The sequence below is a fragment of the Meriones unguiculatus genome, chromosome 1, assembly GCF_030254825.1.
Source record: "Meriones unguiculatus strain TT.TT164.6M chromosome 1, Bangor_MerUng_6.1, whole genome shotgun sequence".
Classification (NCBI taxonomy): domain Eukaryota; kingdom Metazoa; phylum Chordata; class Mammalia; order Rodentia; family Muridae; genus Meriones; species Meriones unguiculatus.
This window is the reverse complement of record NC_083349.1, coordinates 71,242,095-71,261,265: the sequence shown is the minus strand read 5'-3', so window position 1 is coordinate 71,261,265 and position 19,171 is coordinate 71,242,095. Positions and strand designations below refer to the sequence as shown.

Here is a 19,171-nt window from a genome sequence, read left to right as displayed (position 1 = left end):
AGCTGTGAGCAGCTTTAGGAAAGAGAAGACGAACCTACATGGATCCTAGCTAGTCTAAGGAGGATATCATGAGAGCTCATTTTCTTTTTTTTTTTAATATATAATTTATTTAACTTTATTTTATGTGCATTGGTGTGAGGGTATCAGATCACCTGGAACTGGAGGTACAGACAGTTGTGAGCTGCCATGTGGGTGCTGGGAATTGAACCTGGGTCCTTTGGAAGAACCGACAGTGCTCTTAACCACTGAGCCATCTCTCCAGCCCCGAGAGTTCATTTTCAAATATGGCTCTCTTGCAAATTTTTATCATGACACAAAAACATGGCTAATAGCTAACTGGAACCTACCAGGGATTGCATGAGTCCTCTCCCTCTCTCCCTCCCTCCTTTCTCTCTGCCTCTTTCCTCCTCTCCCCCTCTCTCCCTCTTTCCTCCCCTTTCTCCTTCTCTATCCCTCTCTCTTTCTCCATCTCTTCCTCTCTCCTTCTTCTCCCTTTCTCCCTCTCTTTCTCCTCTTTCTTCCTCTCCATCATTCAGGGATACATTTTCATGCTTTGGGCTCCTCATTCATTGTTCATGGAAAGATCATGCTAACGTTGACACTCTGGGCAAGGAAGGAAGTCCTCATTTAACAGTTCTTTCACCCCTGTGACATAGGATGCTCTGTGCTCTTAACAGCCGTCAGAATTAGAGAGTGGTTTTGAATACATATTACCCCAGAGCAAGCCAGCATGCCGCCTGAACTGGTCTTTAATTGTTGGTCGTTTACTGTAAGAAGGGGTGAACTGAAGTGTGTCAACTTGAGAGTGCCATGATTGGGATAAGCCAGCTTGGAATAAATGGAGTGTGAAATAGTAAAGCCAGATGTTGCCTACCAAAGGATACATATTTTTTAATGATAATTATTTTTGCTTGACTTAAGAGGTGATAGAATGTTGACCGGCCCTAAAATAAAGCTGATTTCTTCCTTTTGGGGCTATGAGAGTCTGTGTTAGAAACATCACGTTTGTCTCTGAAGACAGCTGCTTTTTTTTTTTTAATAGAAGAGCAACATTCTGCTTTTTATATGCCTTCTTTAATTTTTTTCTAACTAAATGCATTATGTTTATAACTCAAAGGTCTCAAAAAGTAGCCTTCATTCCAGAAGTACATGGCAGAGTCCTCAAATGTTTGAGTTTGGGGGTTTGATGTGGTCTGGTTTGCTGAGGAAAGGGGGTGGGTGGGTGGAGTGATGTAGGTAGGCATCTTCTTACCTATGAGGCAAGTGAAAGGGAAAACCACATGAGTTCTGGCATAGACCATCAGAAACACAGAATTCTGCTGCCTAAAAGCTCATGTTACAGGATCCAACCTCCTGATGCCTGAGTAGTGGGTAGCCACTATCCCCACCCTCTTGCCAGGGCAAAGGGCACAAGCTTCGTGTAGATGTCAGAGGCCAGATTGTTGGCTGAGCTAGCTGGCCCCTTGTACATCCTCTGGCCTCAGGACAGGCTGTTTGATCAACCAGAGCTTCATGCACACTTACTAGTCTGCATATTGGGTTAGCAAAGGTACATAAGATCCCTGCCTAAAGGCTCTGGCTGCTGTGCAGGCAGGTGTGAGGGTGGGCAGGTGAAAGGGCAGGAAACATACATAACAGATTACTGGACTACAGTAAATGCGGCTGTCTTTTTCATAATGCATCATTGCTTAGATGGTAGCATGCTTTCTTTCCTTAGGTCACTGCTTTGGGCTCTTCAACTAGAGGTGACGTCAGGTGGATCCTTTCGTTCAGGTCTCTGCGTTTGGTAGACTCTTTCCTTTCAGGATGAGTAGTTTCCCTCCAGCAAGGCTCGCTGGAGTCATCTTGCACTCAGCGTGGCTGGCCCGCAGCAAGGAAGCAGTAGCAGCTTTTTTGTTCTAATTAGACAGAAGGAAATAGAGTTCTTGATGGGCGTGCCCAGGCATCTGTGCTCCAGGGGGATGCTGGGCGAGCATCTGTCCACTTGAGATGATTTGATCATGAGAGAGGGGCCACCACAGTCAAGTATCTGGAGTGTGGCAGAGAGGCCTGTGGGACCCACAGAAAGGGACGTTTATTTCTGATGCACATAGACAGTTGACCTCTGAGCTAGGGGTGTTCTTCAGAGGTGACCTGTGCATTACATATGGGAAGAATTCTTTGCCAAGAAACACACTAGGGGCAAAATTCCAGAAAACTAGACTCTTCTAAAAAGAGCTGAGAATGGTATGTAAAGAATTTTAAACAGGACAGTGTAGCCTAGAATAGAATTAGAGCCCATGCTGATTCAGTAGGACGGGATGCTCATAAATCTCTGCTGCCATTGCTCTGGGTCTGGGTTAGGATTTCTCCCAGCAGTGACATTACAGGTTATTGGTGTGCTAGGCAGATGCACAGTCCATTCCCTAGCAAAGACTCAGCATCTGCCGCTCTTCTGTGCTAGCTGACTGCATCTTCACAGCTACGTAGGTACAGTTCTGCCTTAATTTAGCAGAATCATCAGAGCAATATGCAAGCTCTGCACGGCGTGTGGGTGGGATAATAGGGGAGGCTCAACACTGTGTGGCTGGAGTAAATGCGTGGTATAGGTTCCCGGAGGGAAGGGGTCCAACGGAAGACAGAGTTCCTGAGCCTGGGTAGAGTTTTAATTAAGCTTCTAGCATTGCTATGTTATTATATAAAATAGATCATTTTACAAAAAAATGTATATACAGTATCTGTAGACTCTGGAAATTCAAATATAGGTAAAAGAATGTTCTTGCTGCCAAGAAGTTCCAGCATAGTGGAGAAGATGTTAACTAGCCAGCAGGTGTGACTATAGGTGTGATTATAGGTGTGTGCTTTGAATGGAAGCTTTGTGTGTGTGTGCATGTGTGCACTCAAGTTCATGTAGGCACATGCATGGGGAAGCCAATGGTCACGCTCATGTGTCTAGGATTATAGACATGTACCACAGTTAGCCAGTTTGTTCTCTGAGTCACAGGGAACTTGAGAGGAGGGACTGTCAGTGCAGGGCATGGGAAACTGGCACATGGATGGATGTGAGGTGAGGCAGAGCCCACACATCCCTGTGAGGGGTGTGTGCATACCGGTAGACAGTGGAGCCTGACAGGTACCCTGGGCCAGATGGCAGATGTTGAATGCTGCAATCAGGAAGTAGAACTTCCTGAGGCAGACAAAGGCAGTTCGTCATACTCATCGACAGAGTGCAGGCCCTGAGTGGTATTTAGCGAAAACTGACCTATTATTGGTTTGCCCTTAGAAGGTGGCGAGGAACCTTCTGCTCGTGGCATCAGATGGGGTCCTGAGCTAGGCATGTCTCCTGACTGGAGGACTAGATGGGGAAGCAGAGTTCCAGTGTCCTTTGTGCGGGGCCTCTGCGTCCAGGCTGCTGAGCAGGGGGGCAGGAGCATGTTCCTAAGGCCTGCGTTTCCTGTTGGGTAGCTCCTCTGGGCTTTCGCCATCTTTGCATCAGGAGGCAATAGCTAGCATTGACTCAGTGCCTCTGATTTTATGAGGAAGTGGTAGCATGTATTTGCCTCAGACGTGCAGGCCCTCAGCACAGGGTGCAGAAAGATTACAGTGCTCTGTCACCACACAGAATAGAGGTCAGAGCTTCCAAAAGCATTGGTCCATGGTGCACTCTGGGCAATCTTCTCAGGCTGGGAGGCCGCTGTTTCCCCTCTGGGAATGTGCTTGTCTCCTGACGGAGTCTGTTGTAGCAGGTGGAGGGTGGGGTAGCCGCTTGCACAGCACTCCGGCTTATCCTGGCTTCATCCCCAAGGCCTGTCCTTCCAGAGGAATCCAGAGGGTTTGGGACTGGACAGCACCCACACAGCATGGATTAGTCTAGAATGTGATTGTGGCTCTCTGTCCCTGAAGAATACAAGACGGCGTCCATTGGCATCCAAAGGTGACCCTTCCTCAGCTTTACATGGGCTGCTTGGTGGGACATCACCAGATGCTCCACAGGTCCTGACTCCTGTCATCCACCCCTCCTCCTTCTTCAGATCCATTTTTTTCCTACTGTGTTATTTCTTCTTCCTGGAGTGGAACTGACAGCCAGTGGCTGTTGGGAGAGACACCCCTTCCACCCCCCACACCCACCCCCCCCCCGCTCTCTATGAAACTGTGGAATCTGCAAAGTGCATGCAGCAGGTTGTTTATGAAGGGGGATGAAGTCCAGACACAGTCGGGGAAGGTATCGGGAGAGGATGTTTTTAAAAGCAAGCTGTGTTTTTTCTGACTCTCCAGTCCTGGTTCCCGCCCTGAAGGCTCCTCTAGGCCTGGGACAAAGACAAAATATTTTTAGTCTGATAGCATCCTGTAGGCAACCAAGAGCTGAGCCGCCTGCCCTCCACTGGCTACCGCAGTGGGCTGGTTTTAATGGGAATAACCAGGAAGGTGTCACACAGCTGCAGAGCTGGCCGTTCTGTGCAGTTTGGTTGCTGAGGAGCCTTATAGGATGAGTGGAGTAGAAACACAGAAGGGAGAAAGAACAGGGTGGACAGACGCCTGGGATCCCGGGGAGAATGTTCGCAGTGTAGATGTCACAGAATCGGAATGTACTTTTGAGATAGCAGCTTGGCAAAGAGACGCGGTTGACAAACAGGCCCACACCCAGTCCCAGGCTGAATCGGCCGGCTGCGGCGGCGTGGTGTGTGGCAGGTTTAGCACTGAGCGTGTGAAGCGGCCCGCCTTCCGCATGTGCACCGCAGCTCACCAGCAAGCACGAAGATTCAGCCGAGTAGACTTGTCCCTCTGTCACACCCCACCTTACCCCATTTAACCAAATGCAGCACGGGCCCTCTGCCTCTGTTCAGCAACTGTTTCCCTTAAAACGGGGGGCCTGAGGGACCCTTCAGCTTGCTGCGATCCTGCAGTTTGACTCCTTGTTGCTCTTGTGTTGGGAAGGGGACCAGAAGTGAGCTCACAAGTCACTAGAACCCTTTAGTTTTTACCCCTGCACAAGACACGAAAATGATCCAGTTGGGCTTAGATTTCAGGCATGCTGAGCTTAAAAGGAAATGTTTATCTTCTGGTATTAAAAAAGTAAAGGATATGAAACCTTTAACCTTTGAGTACAGGATAGTGTCTAGTTAGGGAGAGGCTTGTTGTCCTCCCCTGGAACCACCCTAATATGCACTCCAAGCAGAGCCCCATAGCCTTGTACTCAGGGTACCCCCCTCCCCCATTCTAGAGATTCCTTTCATCAGGGCAGAGGATACCCCTTTAAAAAGCCCTCTTCTAAATTCATTCCGCCAGGCTGGGCCACACACTTTAATCCAGCAGTCAGGAGCAGAGGCAGGAGGATCTCTGCGAGTTCAAGGCCAGCCTGAGCCACATAATGAGCACCAGGCCAGCCAGAACTACACTAAGACCCTGTGTCAACATAAATTAGTAACTAAAACTAACCCCAGAGTTTGAGTGTTTAGAAGAATACCGTATGTTCTGTAGCTTTGTTTCCTTGTATTATATTATGCAAAAGTGAATTTGAAACATTAATAAATAATTAGCATTTCATTTATATAGACAGTAACCTGGCACGCTAGGTGGAATGATGCTTTCACGAGCTTTAGCATTACAGGACAGACAGTGTTTAGGCCCTGCTAACATGTCAGGACTCAGAAGGACCAGGAATCACTTTAGTAGTTTAGACAGCTCAAACATCATCAGAACTCTTTTTAGTCTTCTAAAAATGGTTACCAGGGAGCACAGAAGCTATATTCAGGCAAGGGCCAATGACCTTTGGAATGCTATGTCTTCAAAAATGGCTGCTCACTTGGAGCCATTGTTTAATGGCATGAGTAAGGAAAGGATTCTAGTGGATGGGGTCTCTTGAACAGGGATCAAGTGGTTAATTTTAGATTTGTGTAATATCCTAATGTCTATCTGTGCACCACCAAGAATGGAAACAGGGGGGTTGGAGGCTTAGGAAATCTGTTAGGAGCTGGGAGTGGTGGTGCCTGTCTTTAATCCCAGCACTCAGGGAGGCAGAGGCAGGTGGATCGCTGTGAGTTCGAGGTCAGCCTGGTCTAGGACAGCCACACAGAGAAACCCTGCCTTGGAAACAGTAAAAAAACCTGTTAGGCTAGAAACTAGGTGTGATGGAGCAACCACACTTGGGAGATAGAAGCAGGAGCTAAATGGTGAGCTCAAGGCTGATGTTAATGAAAACCTGGCAGAGAAAGAGAGAGACAGAGACACAGAGACAGACACAGATACAGAGAGAGACACAGAGAAAGACAGACAGAGAGAGGCAGAGACAGAGAGAAGCCACATACGGCACTGTTAGGCTGGACCTAGGACTAAGCCATCCCAGCCTGCTCAGCCTGCCTAGCACTGTGAAACACTCCTTACACTAAACACTGTCTGTCCTGTAATGCTAAAGCTCGTGAAAGCATCATTCCACCTAGCGTGCCAGGTTACTGTCTATATAAATGAAATGCTAATTATTTATTAATGTTTCAAATTCACTTTTGCATAATATAATACAAGGAAACAAAGCTACAGAACATACGGTATTCTTCTAAACACTCAAACTCTGGGGTTAGTTTTAGTTACTAATTTATGTTGACACAGGGTCTTAGTGTAGTTCTGGCTGGCCTGGTGCTCATTATGTGGCTCAGGCTGGCCTTGAACTCGCAGAGATCCTCCTGCCTCTGCTCCTGACTGCTGGATTAAAGGTGTGTGGCCCAGCCTGGTGGAATGAATTTAGAAGAGGGCTTTTTAAAGGGGTATCCTCTGCCCTGATGAAAGGAATCTCTAGAATGGGGGGAGGGGTGTACCCTGAGTACAAGGCTATGGGGCTCTGCTTGGAGTGCATATTAGGGTGGTTCCAGGGGAGGACAACAAGCCTCTCCTCTTCTTCTTCCTCTTCCTCCTCCTCTTTCTCTTCTTCCTCCTCCTCTTCTTCATCTTCCTCTTCTCCCTAGCATTGAGCACCAGTTCTGTAGCTTTCTAAACCATAGTAGGTATATGAAAAGGTGTTGGGAAGATGAAATAGGAACATGCGTTCTAAAACTCTCTCACAGAACAAGTGCAAAGACTATTGTCAACAATTAAAGTGACCACCACGTGTCATGCTTTTAATCCCAGTGCTCAGGAAGCAGAGCAGCTGGATCTGAGTTCCAGGACAGCCTGGCCCACATAATGAGTTTCATAATGAGACTATGTCTGTCTGTCTGTATGTATGTATAAATATAGGAAAAGTTTCTGAAGATCATAGATAGATGGATGGATAGATAGATAGATAGATAGATAGATAGATAGATAGCTGAAGTGAATACAGGAAAAGTTTCTGAAGATCATAGATAGATAGATAGATGATAGATAGATAGATAGATAGATAGATAGATAGATAGATAGATAGATGAAGTGAATACAGGAAAAGTTTCTGAAGATCATAGATAGATAGATAGATAGATAGATAGATAGATAGATAGATAGATAGATAGATGAAGTGAATACAGGAAAAGTTGCTGAAGGTCAACAATGGTGAAACTAAGCAGTTAGATCCTCAGCATTTTTCATAGTGTCCTTTGATCTTTTCCTGCATTGAGGCTCCATAGTAAACACTGATATGATGTGCTCTGAGCTCCTTGCTAATTTCAATTCAGTTTAGAAATGAAAAGTGGGAATTATTTGCATTTCATCTAGCTCAAAAGGATGCTAACAACAGAAATGGGATGAAGCAGGGATGGAAATGGGCTTGGTAGAGGGCTGGAGGTCCTAGGATAATGGATATCTTATGGGATTAAACCAGCACTTTTACTGAGATACTATTTCATAAAAGATCGCTCAATTCACAGAGGTTAGAAAAACACTTTGGGGATTCATTTGGCAAAGTACCTTAAATATTCTTCCTCCTTAATTCCCCCAAATTCCTCTTAGATTAAAATGGAAATAGAAAGCAAACCCACTTTGGACAAGTGTTTGACAGTGTCACCCCATGGCCTTGCACACGCCCCCTTCCTTCTGCTGTGTGTACATGCAGTTAAAACAAGTCTAGAGTTCACTCTGACATGGAGAGGAGCCTTGTGTCAGCACTGGGCAGACCGGCCCAAGCTCTCAAGCTGCCCAAATGCCTATCAGCAGTAGAAAGGATAAATAAAATACTGTAGGTGAACACAAAGACATATGACATAATCATGAGATTTCATGAAATACAAGAGGGATTTGCTTCAATTGGTGCGAACTCTACAGGCTGAGCCAACATAAGGGGTTAAAGTCAGTGTGGCGCGGGAAGGTAGAAGGCAGTTGCTGGAGACTTTGTGAGCATTTCTGGGTACCGACGGTGTGCTCTTCCGTGGTTAAGTAACGGGTCCAGAGTGCATCGTGTATGTGAGACTTCACATTTCTGATTTGTGCACAATTCTTAGAACATGTGAAATAAGGAGTTTTGCTTATAAAATAAAAACAAAGGCATAAGTCTCTCAGGAAGGTGTAGGGAGTGCTTTCAAAGCTTTCACCCTACTTCATGAGGAAGGAGCATCCAGCAAGCATATGAGTTGAATGGCATTTTTCTGATTAGAAGAACGTCAGCTGAGCAGCTCAATCTGAGAAGCCTTTTCTGGGACCGCCAATCAAGCTGCCACCCCAGGGCATTCAGCAGCTCCTCCCCTGGACCCTGGTCACCCTCAGACGCTGTAGTTCTTAATAACTGATCAGAGGACAGGAATGAGAGGACTATTTAACCTGTGTCACCTGCTGCTGGTCTTAAGGAAGGGCCCTTTGCTTCTGAAATGGATGGACTGAATTTGAAAGGATGGGTAAGCTGAAACAGTATGGGATATTGACAGATTTAGGCTCATAGCATCCCCTATTGAGGATGTCCCCTGAGGCAAGAAATAACACTGAGGAGTGACTGGCATAGCACAGAGCGTTTAAGGCAGTGACACTAAGTCTACACAACACTGTCTGGAAGGCTGTTTCATTAGAATTTGTCTAGGCCTGTAGAGTGGACCGATACCAAGAGTGACCTTTGCTGTGCGCTGGTCACACTCACATGAATGCAGGCAATCCGTTATAGCGAACACGACCCCTGGGCTTGCACTGCCGATGGGCAAACTGGGCACGGCCAGGAGGAAGGGCGTGGGCACGTGGGAGTTCTAGTTTCCATTCAGTTCTGCTGTGACTCTGAAACAGTTCTGTCCTCACTTTGAAAAGTGGAGAAACCACTTTTGGGGTAGCAGATTTAAAAGACCCAGCAGTGGTGTGCTGTGTACTACTTGGTAGAGTCCTTTGAGTAAATAGAAGCAGGAGGGTAAAATAAAGACTTTTAAGATGACCTTAGCAAACTCTGAAAGCAAACTTCCGATATAGGGAGGCTTCATTTTGTACAATGAACCTCTCTCTGCTCCCACAGGAAGTGTGACTGCTTGCCACCTGTCAGCTGGCACCTTTAGCTCAGGTTGCCGCCGTAATCCAGGCTCCCTTCATATCCTCAAGTTAATTTGTCTGCAGTTGACTTTCTTCCTTCATACAAAAGGGAAGCAAGGACAGAGACAGACTGTCAGACGAGCAAGCTGTTTGTAAAATCCCTTTTTAAACACTGAACAGTCTTCGTTCACCTGCTGCTGCGTTACGATGTCTGTGCACAGGCGCTTCATTCGGAAGAGGTGTCTTCTCACTCAGCTTTCCAGACGAATCTGCGCCTGGAGAGGAGGCTGCCTGTGAAGCTGGCCCTGGCTCAGTGGGGTGGGCGTGAACCTGCTCTCCTGGTCGGGCCTTCGCCCTCCACACCCTCCTGTTCATGTGCCTTTCCTGGTGAAGAAGAAACAAGTTGTACTCGGTGTGGGACAGCGATTGATTATGGCGATGCAGAGCTGTACAACGAGCGCCTCCGTGTCGAACGAGGAAGGCTGAGGACTTTGCAGTTACCCCAGACTGACAGCTCAGTCGATACAGTTCCCTCTCCCCCTATTCTCAGCAACCACAGATCTACTTCCTTCTCTCCGGGTTTGCCCTTGATAGACTTTCTTATGAATGTCTGACTCCTTTCATGTAGTAGGTTCTGGTTCCTCCGGGTCCCAGGTATACGTTTACTGCTTAGGAGGATGCCTCCCCCGGCACACACACTGCTTATCTCAACAGTTCATCTCTCACTGGCTTTTTACTAGTTGGGGTCATTTGGCCCACAATGCTTTGGGGCTGTTATGAGCACCAGTAGACCTTCTCACCTAGGACTTCCTGGGACATCAGTGTTTTTCTGCTCAACATACAGTAGTGAGAAGTAGTAATTGCATGGCATGCTTGTTTTCAGCTTTTTAAAAGACTACTAAAGAGGTTGCCAAAAGAGGCATGCTTCTCAGAGGCAGCCACTGCGATACTGGAGTATGACTGTGGCTTTCGTGTTGTTTATTAATGGCTGAACAATGTTCAGATATTTCTCCATGCTGATTAGACACCTACAAGTGTCTTCACTGACATATCTGCTAGGTCTCTGAGGGGCAGGGCGCTGGGTGCCCATGGGGGCAGAGTGACCGGCACACAGGCTTTGGGTTGGACAGTTCTTGGGGGTTGTTGCCATTGTTAGTTTGTTTTGACTTGGTTTCTCCCTCTTTTTTGGTGATGCTGGGATTGTACCCAAGCCGTCATGCCTGCAGGTTGGGGGTTCCTATGGCGCTTGCCCATCTCCTTCTGGCCCACTGTTCAACAGGCTTGACTGGCTTCCTGTTGGCACACTGCCAGGCTTATTTATATACTCTGTATGCAAATCATTTTCAGATGTCTGATGTGAAAATTTTTCTCCTGGTCTCTGATCGATTGTTCTGTCTTTATGGAAACTTTTCAAGGGAGAGGTAGTTTAATAATGATAATTTATCAGTTTTACTTTTATAGATCAGTAGATCATGTGCTTGGTATAAAATTTAAGAAATCTTTTCCCAGAACAAGAAGAGCATATGGATTTTTCTTTATATCCTTAGAAGAAACATCAGATTTGTCTTTTGTGTGGCTATGACCTTCTGGTGATTAGTTAATTTTCACATGTATTTGGCAGAACTCTCACTGAATATGGCTGTGCGGTGACTCCCCTTTTCTGTCCACTGCTCAGAAGTCACCTCTGTGTTGATTGTGTGACATACCATAGTAAGTCTTAAAACCAAGTAGCCTAAGCCATCTCGGCCCTAATCTCTGTTAAAATGTTTACTTCTGGTCTAGGCCGTTAGCACGGCCATAGGAATTTTTGCAGCCCCTCCATTTGCACATACAGCTGTGCTGAAACTTTGACGGAGAATTCATTGAACTGGAGCTCTGACACACACTGGAATCCCAGAGCCGGGAGGAAGCTGTGAGATCATCAGTTCAAAGTCACCTGGAGTGTGAGGCCAGCCTGGGCTACATGAGAGCCGGTCTCCAGAAACCAACATAAAAATAAACTGTGGAGGCTGCCTCTGGCCTTTCGGGATGTGTGGCCTTTCGGGATGTGTGTATTTACAGGTAGTATTTGTTTAGCACCACCAAGAGACAGAGATTGTGTAAAACTTTTAACTAGTTGGAAGGAGATGAGAACGTGGTAACAGTGTATAAAATACAATGTGTGTTTCCCTGAGGTGTAGTGCCTGCTCCAATAGGGAGCTGCCTGCCCCTCTCTGCTTTTAAGCAGATGGCTGAAGCAAACACGAGCTACTTTGTGTCTCCTTGTATTTTGAAAGCAAGTTGCCATCCTCCTTGTGAAGTGGTGGTGCTGTCTGAGGCAGGGTCTGGAAGCTGGGGGAGCCTGGAGCTGGGAAGGCTGTAGGGTTCCCTGGTGTTCTCACCCGTGCCGGTCGGATTTGCACAGACTTGTGCGGCCTTCTGGGGTTGGTGGTACACACATTTATTCACCTGTGCCAGGACACACATGGGGCGAGACACACCCTCCCTACTCTGCCTGTTCACGATGGCGCATCAGGGAAAGCCTCCGGGAACACAGGGCGTGCCTCCTGGAGACCAGGCCAGTCACGGTGCAAGCCACACCCCATTCAGGGAGCAAACAGGGGCTGCAAAAGGGGCTGAGTCAGCTCCAGCCCTGCCCTCCCAAGGATGCTGAGCAGGGATCTTTGCATTTCACACCTCCCTCCCCACCCATTCCGCTGGGCAAGCAAGCATGGAGCCTTGTCCCTCTTCCTCATCTGCTGTCACGTGTGGGGCTTTGACTCCACCCACATTGATGTTTTTCCTGGTACACGGTGACCTATATGGAATTGTTTTAGTGTTTATACATCTTTTAAAAGGGGGGCTGATTCCAGGCTCCCCTCTGGCTACTGAATACATCTCTAAAAGGTTGAGAGAGTGCAATTGGCAAAATACCTTCCATTCAACCACATAAACTTGAGTTTGGATTCCCGCATCCACATAAAAACTGGGTGTGGTGGTACACACCTGTAGTCCCAGGACTGAGCACTGAGGCAGGAGGGACCCTGGAGTTTACTGCTGGCCATTCTGCCCAAATCAGTGATCTGGGTTCAACAAGAGACTCGGTCTCAAATAAGAAGATGGCGAGCAACTGAGAAAAACACCCAGTGTACACACGCACCCACTCATGAGCGCTGACATAGATGTGCACATGAAAACTTCTACAAAAGAGAAAAAGAGTCCTTGACTGTTGGTGATGCACAGCAGATTTAGAATGTCCTTGGTGGACACCAGCCCAATCATTTACACATCCTCAGTATGAAGCATCCCTCAGCCAGACCTGTGTGCCAGAGTTGTGGGGAGTGGAGTGCAACTTTCTGATTCCTTTGAGGCCTTAAGCTCCATCTCCAAATCGGTTTAGATCTTAAAAACTTCCCCCTTCAGCCTTGCCCATAACTTCTGTGGAAACTATTTCATGCAATGGTTGTTGGGGGCCAGACCCTCAGCATTTCTCAAGAGTCTGCCCAAGAAAGAGCATGAGGAAGGCATTCCTCTGCCCCACAAGGAGAGAACCCCGTAGGAGAATTCTCTCGGTGCTCTTAGGAGCCAGTTCGGTGAGCCGGTGTTCAGGGCTCAGCTCTGCCTTCTGGCTCTGAAGGAGTTGTAGCTCCTTCCTGCTGGGTCTCGTACACAGCCCCTACCTCTCTGTATTGTGAGGCAAGCTACTGAAAATACCTTGTATGGTACCTGGCACAGAGCATGGCATCATGGGAGGCCAGCCCAAAATACCTGTGTTCATAGTGGAGCCCCAGGCCTCCCCTCTGATTCTTCTGTGTGGCTGCTTCTTTAAGAAGGGAGAGTTTTGTGGCCTATTCTTGGCCACATCTATTAAAATGCTCAGATCACAGCAGGCCCCATTTGAGCCCTTTGATCAATTGTTTTAAAACGCCGATTCCCCACACCAACATCTGCACTCCTTCTGGAAGTAGGTGGGTCATACGTGATAAACCCACAGAGGTCAACCTCGGGGGCCCATGTCTGATGCGGTGCATTCTAAAACGAGGATAAAGGGAAGCTAAGATGGGCAGCTGGCGGCCTGGAATCCGAATTATGGTCCTGGAAAGGCTCCTTAATTGTGCTTCTCTCTCCCTGAAGCCTGTAGCCTGTTCAGTTGACCCAGGGCCAGTTGGAACCCTGGAATCAGTCTGTCCCGCCTATAGGACACTGTGGCCTATCGGCAAAGCTCTGCTCCCGCCAGCAAGAATGCCCCTCCCCCACCCAGGTGGCCTTCTGCCAGCCCTGTTCCGGAGAGTCAAGCAGGATTTGAGAGGTGAAGTTGTGTGTGGCTATTCCACACTTTCTCAGAAAGCGCCCAGGTCTTGGGAAGGAACATAGCGACAGAATCGAGGCTCTGTGACTCCCAAGCCTTCGAACTACTCCATGTCCAAAAGGAACTGAAAATGTCCTTCTTTTTTCCAGACAGCCATGGGTCCAATAAAAACTTGGTATGTTACATTAAACCTTACAATAGATAGCATTTCTTCAGAATCCTGGCTTATGTACTAGAGAGTGACCAAATGGTACAGTAACCACCAAAGTGTGACTGTAACGGGCCACTGGTTTGTTTGGGTTTTGTTTGGTTTTGTCCGTTTAACATTTTGGGTGTGTGGAAAGGCACTTTGAAAATCCAGCTAAGTAACAAAACTGTGCATTTCTTGCAGCACCTAATGCTAGATAGACTGTAGTCTTTTACTATGAATTTCTAGAATTTATTTTATTTTATTTTATTTGAGGTAGGGTTTCACTATGAAGGCTGGTGGCCTAAAACTTGCTCTGTAGACCAGGCTGGTTTCCTACTCTCAGATATGGCTCTGCTCTGCCTCTATCTCTGCCTCAAGTGCTGAAAGTGTGTTCTAAGTAGTTAAATGGCTGGGTCTAAGGCTTTGTTTGTCTTGATCTCAAGTGTAGCCCAGGCTGGCTTTCTGTTAGCCCAGAATGATTTGGTGGTAAGCCTCCTTGCCTTTGCCTCCAAAGTTTTTGGATTACAGGTATGAGCCACCATGCCTGGCAGATTTTCAGGGTTTTTGTTTTGTTCTCTTTTGTTATTTTTTTTTTTAGGAGAAGAGTAGAATTTCCATAACTCTGGCGTGTGGTGGCATGTTTAGGCTTGGGCATAGCTAGAGCTGCCAGCTGTGTGCCTAGGATTGGTGCCAGGCAAGGCACCTCCTGGGCTGTCACCTGCCACCACAGAGACTGCCCTGCTTTACACAAGCCAGCCCTCCATGATAAGTCGTGCCTGATCTCTATTTCTTGCTCATATCTGAGAAACTTTCCCTTCTAAAATGTCTCCGGTGGACGTGTTGGTTCAGCCACATCCGAGTTTCGGTCTATTTGCATATGACTCTGCATGTGTGTTCAGCTCCGATGACTCTCCGGCCCTGTCCACAGGGCTTGTCTGTGAACTGCCGTGGGCATCTATATAAAGAGAAAGGAGCCACAGAGAGCAGGGCCTCTCTTGTCCTGCAGCCCTCGGGCCTGCACTGTTTCAGAATAGAAAACCTCTCAAGGACTCAGAGCTGCTGTTTGTTCCTAAGAGTCGGCAGGTTGTGAATTTGTTGATGTGTTAGCATTTGGCCTCTCGTGGTGGAACAAGACATGGTGGAGGGTGGATGCCCTCTCGGAGGGTGGACCACCGTTGGCTTACAGAGTCAAGCCCAGCCTCGTGGCCTTGGCACACCTTCCATGTTTCCTGGCGACAGCTCATACAATGCACTTTCTCTGCTCTTTGGTCACCGACAGCGTATAGAATTCCTACCTACCTCATCACACTGGATTTCTTTTCAGCCTCACTAGTTTGATGGAAAAATATCAAATCCACATTTTCCTGATTATGACTGCTGGGCTTACACTAACTAACTTACTAACCAACTGACTTACTAACTAATCAATTAACCAACTTACTTCTAGCTAACTGACTGAGTAACTTACTTGCTCTCCTTCCCTGCTTCCTACCTCTTCTCCTCCTCCAGCCTTCTATGGTTTCTTTCTTTCTTTTTTCTTTTTTGGGAATCATCCATATTTTCTTTGGAAACTGCCGTTTGCCCATATTGGCATTTATGTGTCAGAACTGGTACTCTCCATACATGCTGATTAACCCTTTGCAAGAAACACGTGACAAGTTTTTGTATTGTTTTTCTTTTAACTTTCTGTCTAGAGGGTTTTTTTGTATACAGATCAGCAGTATTTCTTAGTAATTTTTTTTTGCCTTTCTACCCTGTTTATAAAAAATTATGTGTCCTAATAATTGTATAATTTTATTTCTATTTGGGACTTTGTAAGCTCATAAAATTTTGTTAATTGGTTGTATAAGGAACCAAGATTTTTGTTTCTCAAAATGGACAACCAATTGTTCTCAACATTTATTTTAAAACCTATTTCAATTCATGTGTTATTTCAGTTCGATGCTCTGGTAAATTCTCCTGTATTTGTACACACAGCTGCTTCCAGTCACCCGTGCCACCGTGATTTCCTTTCCTCTGTTGTTCGTGTGCCTTACTTCTCTTAGAATTTTTAAATCAAGAAGAAAAACATCCCTTTTCTTTGCTGATAAATTTTTGAAAATGTGTCTGGGGGCTGGAGTGATGGCTCAGTGGTTAAGAACATTGACTGCTTTTCTATAGGATCAGGGTTCAAATCCCAGCACACACATGGTAGCTCACAACTATCTGTAACTCCAAGATCTGACACCTCCACACCAACATAAATGCAGCCAAACCATCAATGCACATAAAATAAAATTTTTAAAAAAGAAAGAAACTGTGTCTGTATTTTTGTGTTTTCTTTCACGTGAACATGTAGGGGCGCTCTGTCAAGATGATAAACAAAATACATTTGTGGAGCATTTTGATGTTGCATCAACAGGTTGATTGTAGATAAATCAGAATGTTGACAGTATTTACCAGAATTTGGAGTTACCTCTGTTATAGTCTTTAGTGGAGTTACATATATGTCTTTACACACATCTTGTTTGCATGGTTTAATTGTTACTATTATAAATGGAAATCCGTTTTTCATGGTATTTCCATGAGTAGGAACTAATGGTGTGTGTGTGTGTGTAATTACTTGACCAAACTCTTTTATTGGTGACTTACTTACAGTTATTACTTTTCTTCTCATATTGGCTCTGGCCCAAACCTTTAGGATGATCTTGGTAAACATGCATTGTAGTCCTATTCCTGTGCCTGCTTAGAATGTGTCTAACATTTTGCTACAAGGTAAGGCAAGTCACTTCCTCCACCTGAGGAATTTGTTTGTGCCCAGAGTTCATTGAGGACTGTGCATTTTGTCACAGATGGCAGCAGAGTCCTGCCAAGGACTCATTCGTGCTTCCCTTCCGGGAGGACCTGGACATTGTCCAAACTAACCTGAAGCTTTGAGTTGATGCAAAGCTAGCCTGGCTTAGACACGGAATAAGAGCTTTCTTTTTCCTTCTGATCAACCCAGACTTTGTTTATAGCAAGGGCAAAGGCTACTTTAGATTCAGTCATCTTACATCTCTTACTACTTGCAACCCTGTCCCATCCTTCTCCCTAAATAAAATTTAGCATCATTAAATTAATTAGAAATAGCTAGTCAACTACAAGGCCACCAGTTCTGAGATTTTTCTGGCAAATGCCATTGAAATATATCATGTCGTAGCCCTGTTTCAAATACCACTATCATTTCTTTCTGGTGAAGCATCTTGAGTGGCCTTCCATCACCTCACCCTGGCCGAGAGGGGTCTGTCGCTCCTGCAGGGGGCGTGAGGCAGGAATCACATCAAGCCTCCGGGCTCCTGCTGAGGCCCCCACAGGTCAGAAGCAGGAAGCAGTTGCTTCTCTTTCTTGGCCCTGCCACTGCCTACAGGTGGTTCAAAAGAAATGCTTTCACAATCAACTGATAAAAATGCTATAATCTCGAGCATATTTGATCATTCTGAGGTGAAGGTGGATTCTCTTTTAAGCCACAAATGAAGGGTCCTGTTTGGTCAGGCTTGCTTTTGGACCATGACATTAATGTGACCCGACAGCGTTCTGGAGAATCGTCCCCGTGTCCAGTGACACTTTGCCTTGGGAAGGCGACACCTGCTATGATGCTTCTGTCATATCTGAGTGTATAAAATGTTAGAGAATTCTGCACAGCCACCTCAGTAAAATGCCTTCCGAGGGTACGCTCACAGTAAGACTGTGTCAAAACACAGATGTGAGCAGTGTAAAGGGGACCCTGAGCTTTATGATGAAAGCAGTCAACCATGTCCTCCAAAAGGATTTTCTAATCTTGGTGCAAGCTGGACTCCGCTGACTAGGAGCCAGGAACCCAAGAGACAAGGCCACCACCATTCTGGAAAAGAACTTCCCTGTCCTGAGAGCCCTTTCGGGCCCAGGGAAGTCGGCTTTCCCATGGAGGACAAACGAGGTGGGAAGGTTGGCCAACCTGACCATTACTTTTCTTTCCTTAGAATCTTCTCTTTCCTTCAAGTCCTGAGTCCAGCACTGGGCGTGGGAGCCATGAGTGGAGCGAGCGTGACGCCTTGGCTTCTTCTCTTGCAGGCAGGGGACAAGCATTACCACCCCAGCTGTGCGCGATGCAGCAGATGCAACCAGATGTTCACAGAAGGGGAGGAGATGTACCTGCAAGGTGAGATGGGCGGGAGCAGAGAGAGGCGCTCTCAGCTGAGGGAGTGTGACAGGAGTCACCTCAGCAGTTAGCGTTACTCAGCCAAGTGACTGGCGCGCTCAGCAGAGCCTGCCAGCGAATGAGCTCAGGGGCTTCTTCTCCTGTGGACATGAGGGAGCAGTGAAGGTCAGCAGTTGCTCCTCCAACTCTTCCCAGGAGCGTGTTTTGGGAAACAAAAAGTCAAAAGGAGAGAGAAAGTAGTCTAGAAATGTCCGGAAGTGTTGCTTTAGTGATGGCTCCTCTGGCTTTTCTCCTCTCGCTGACATTTGAAGAAGGCCTATCAAAGTCCAAGCCTGCTGGAGTCTGGTTTTGGAGAATAATATCACAGACACTGTTCCATCCACTAAGAGAACACAGAACAAAAGGGGACACACCCGTGGCCCCTGCAGGAGTGAGGGCAGGGAAGGCTTGATTCCCAAAGACCCATAACATTTTTTTACTTCGAGCACTATCTCTGGTATAAAGATGTGATTAGCTGTGACCCCTTCTAGGATTCCAAAGCCTCTCGAAGGGGCCATAACCACAGGCTGTCTTCCGGTCAGACAGCACCATGATAGTGAACATTCTGCTATTTTTAGCTGGAAGAGTCATTAATTAGACAAGGATTTATCAGTACAGTTAGCTCAAGCTGTAAGCGCAATCGCTTGTTCGGCTGGGTAATTATGGGGTCTTGGTTGCCTCAGCATGTCATTTCTTCCTCCTCACACATAGCACGATGTGTGACTTTAATGAGCAGTTTGCTTTGCTTTTTCAGTTTTGTTTTTGTGCAACAAAGAAGTGTCTCTAGATCTGAATGTCAAACAGTAAAACACGGGTTTGCCCACTCTCTCCTTCAAAAATGCTCGCTGAGTCCAGAAACTGCCAGTCCAGTGCCCTGTCATGATTGGCCTGATTACGCTGGAATATTGCGGCGGAATGCCCCACTGAGTGTTGAAGGGTCCAGGACAGCAGGTGACAGGTGCCACATCTGCAGTCTCTGGGCGTCATAGGACATCCCACAGGCTAGTCGCACATCCGCAGGGCCGTGGCCAGGTGTCACTTTGCATTTATTTTCAAAAAGCTGATTCGTTCTCTCTGCATATCAGGGCCTGGTTTTAGATGCTGGTGCAGCAATCAC

The 19,171-nt window shown here is 46.7% G+C and overlaps 1 protein-coding gene across 17 annotated transcripts in view; it reads left to right on the top strand.

Annotated features, from left to right (window-relative positions):
* The window catches only part of Ablim1 (actin binding LIM protein 1), a 249,892-nt gene that overhangs the window by 187,920 nt on the left and 42,801 nt on the right, over positions 1 to 19,171 (top strand). For all 17 annotated transcript variants that reach the window (XM_060391704.1, XM_060391700.1, XM_021630990.2 and 14 more), the window contains one exon: positions 17,928 to 18,015. In XM_060391704.1, coding sequence (XP_060247687.1) covers positions 17,928 to 18,015 — 88 coding nt within the window. The remainder of the gene's footprint in view (positions 1 to 17,927; positions 18,016 to 19,171) is intronic.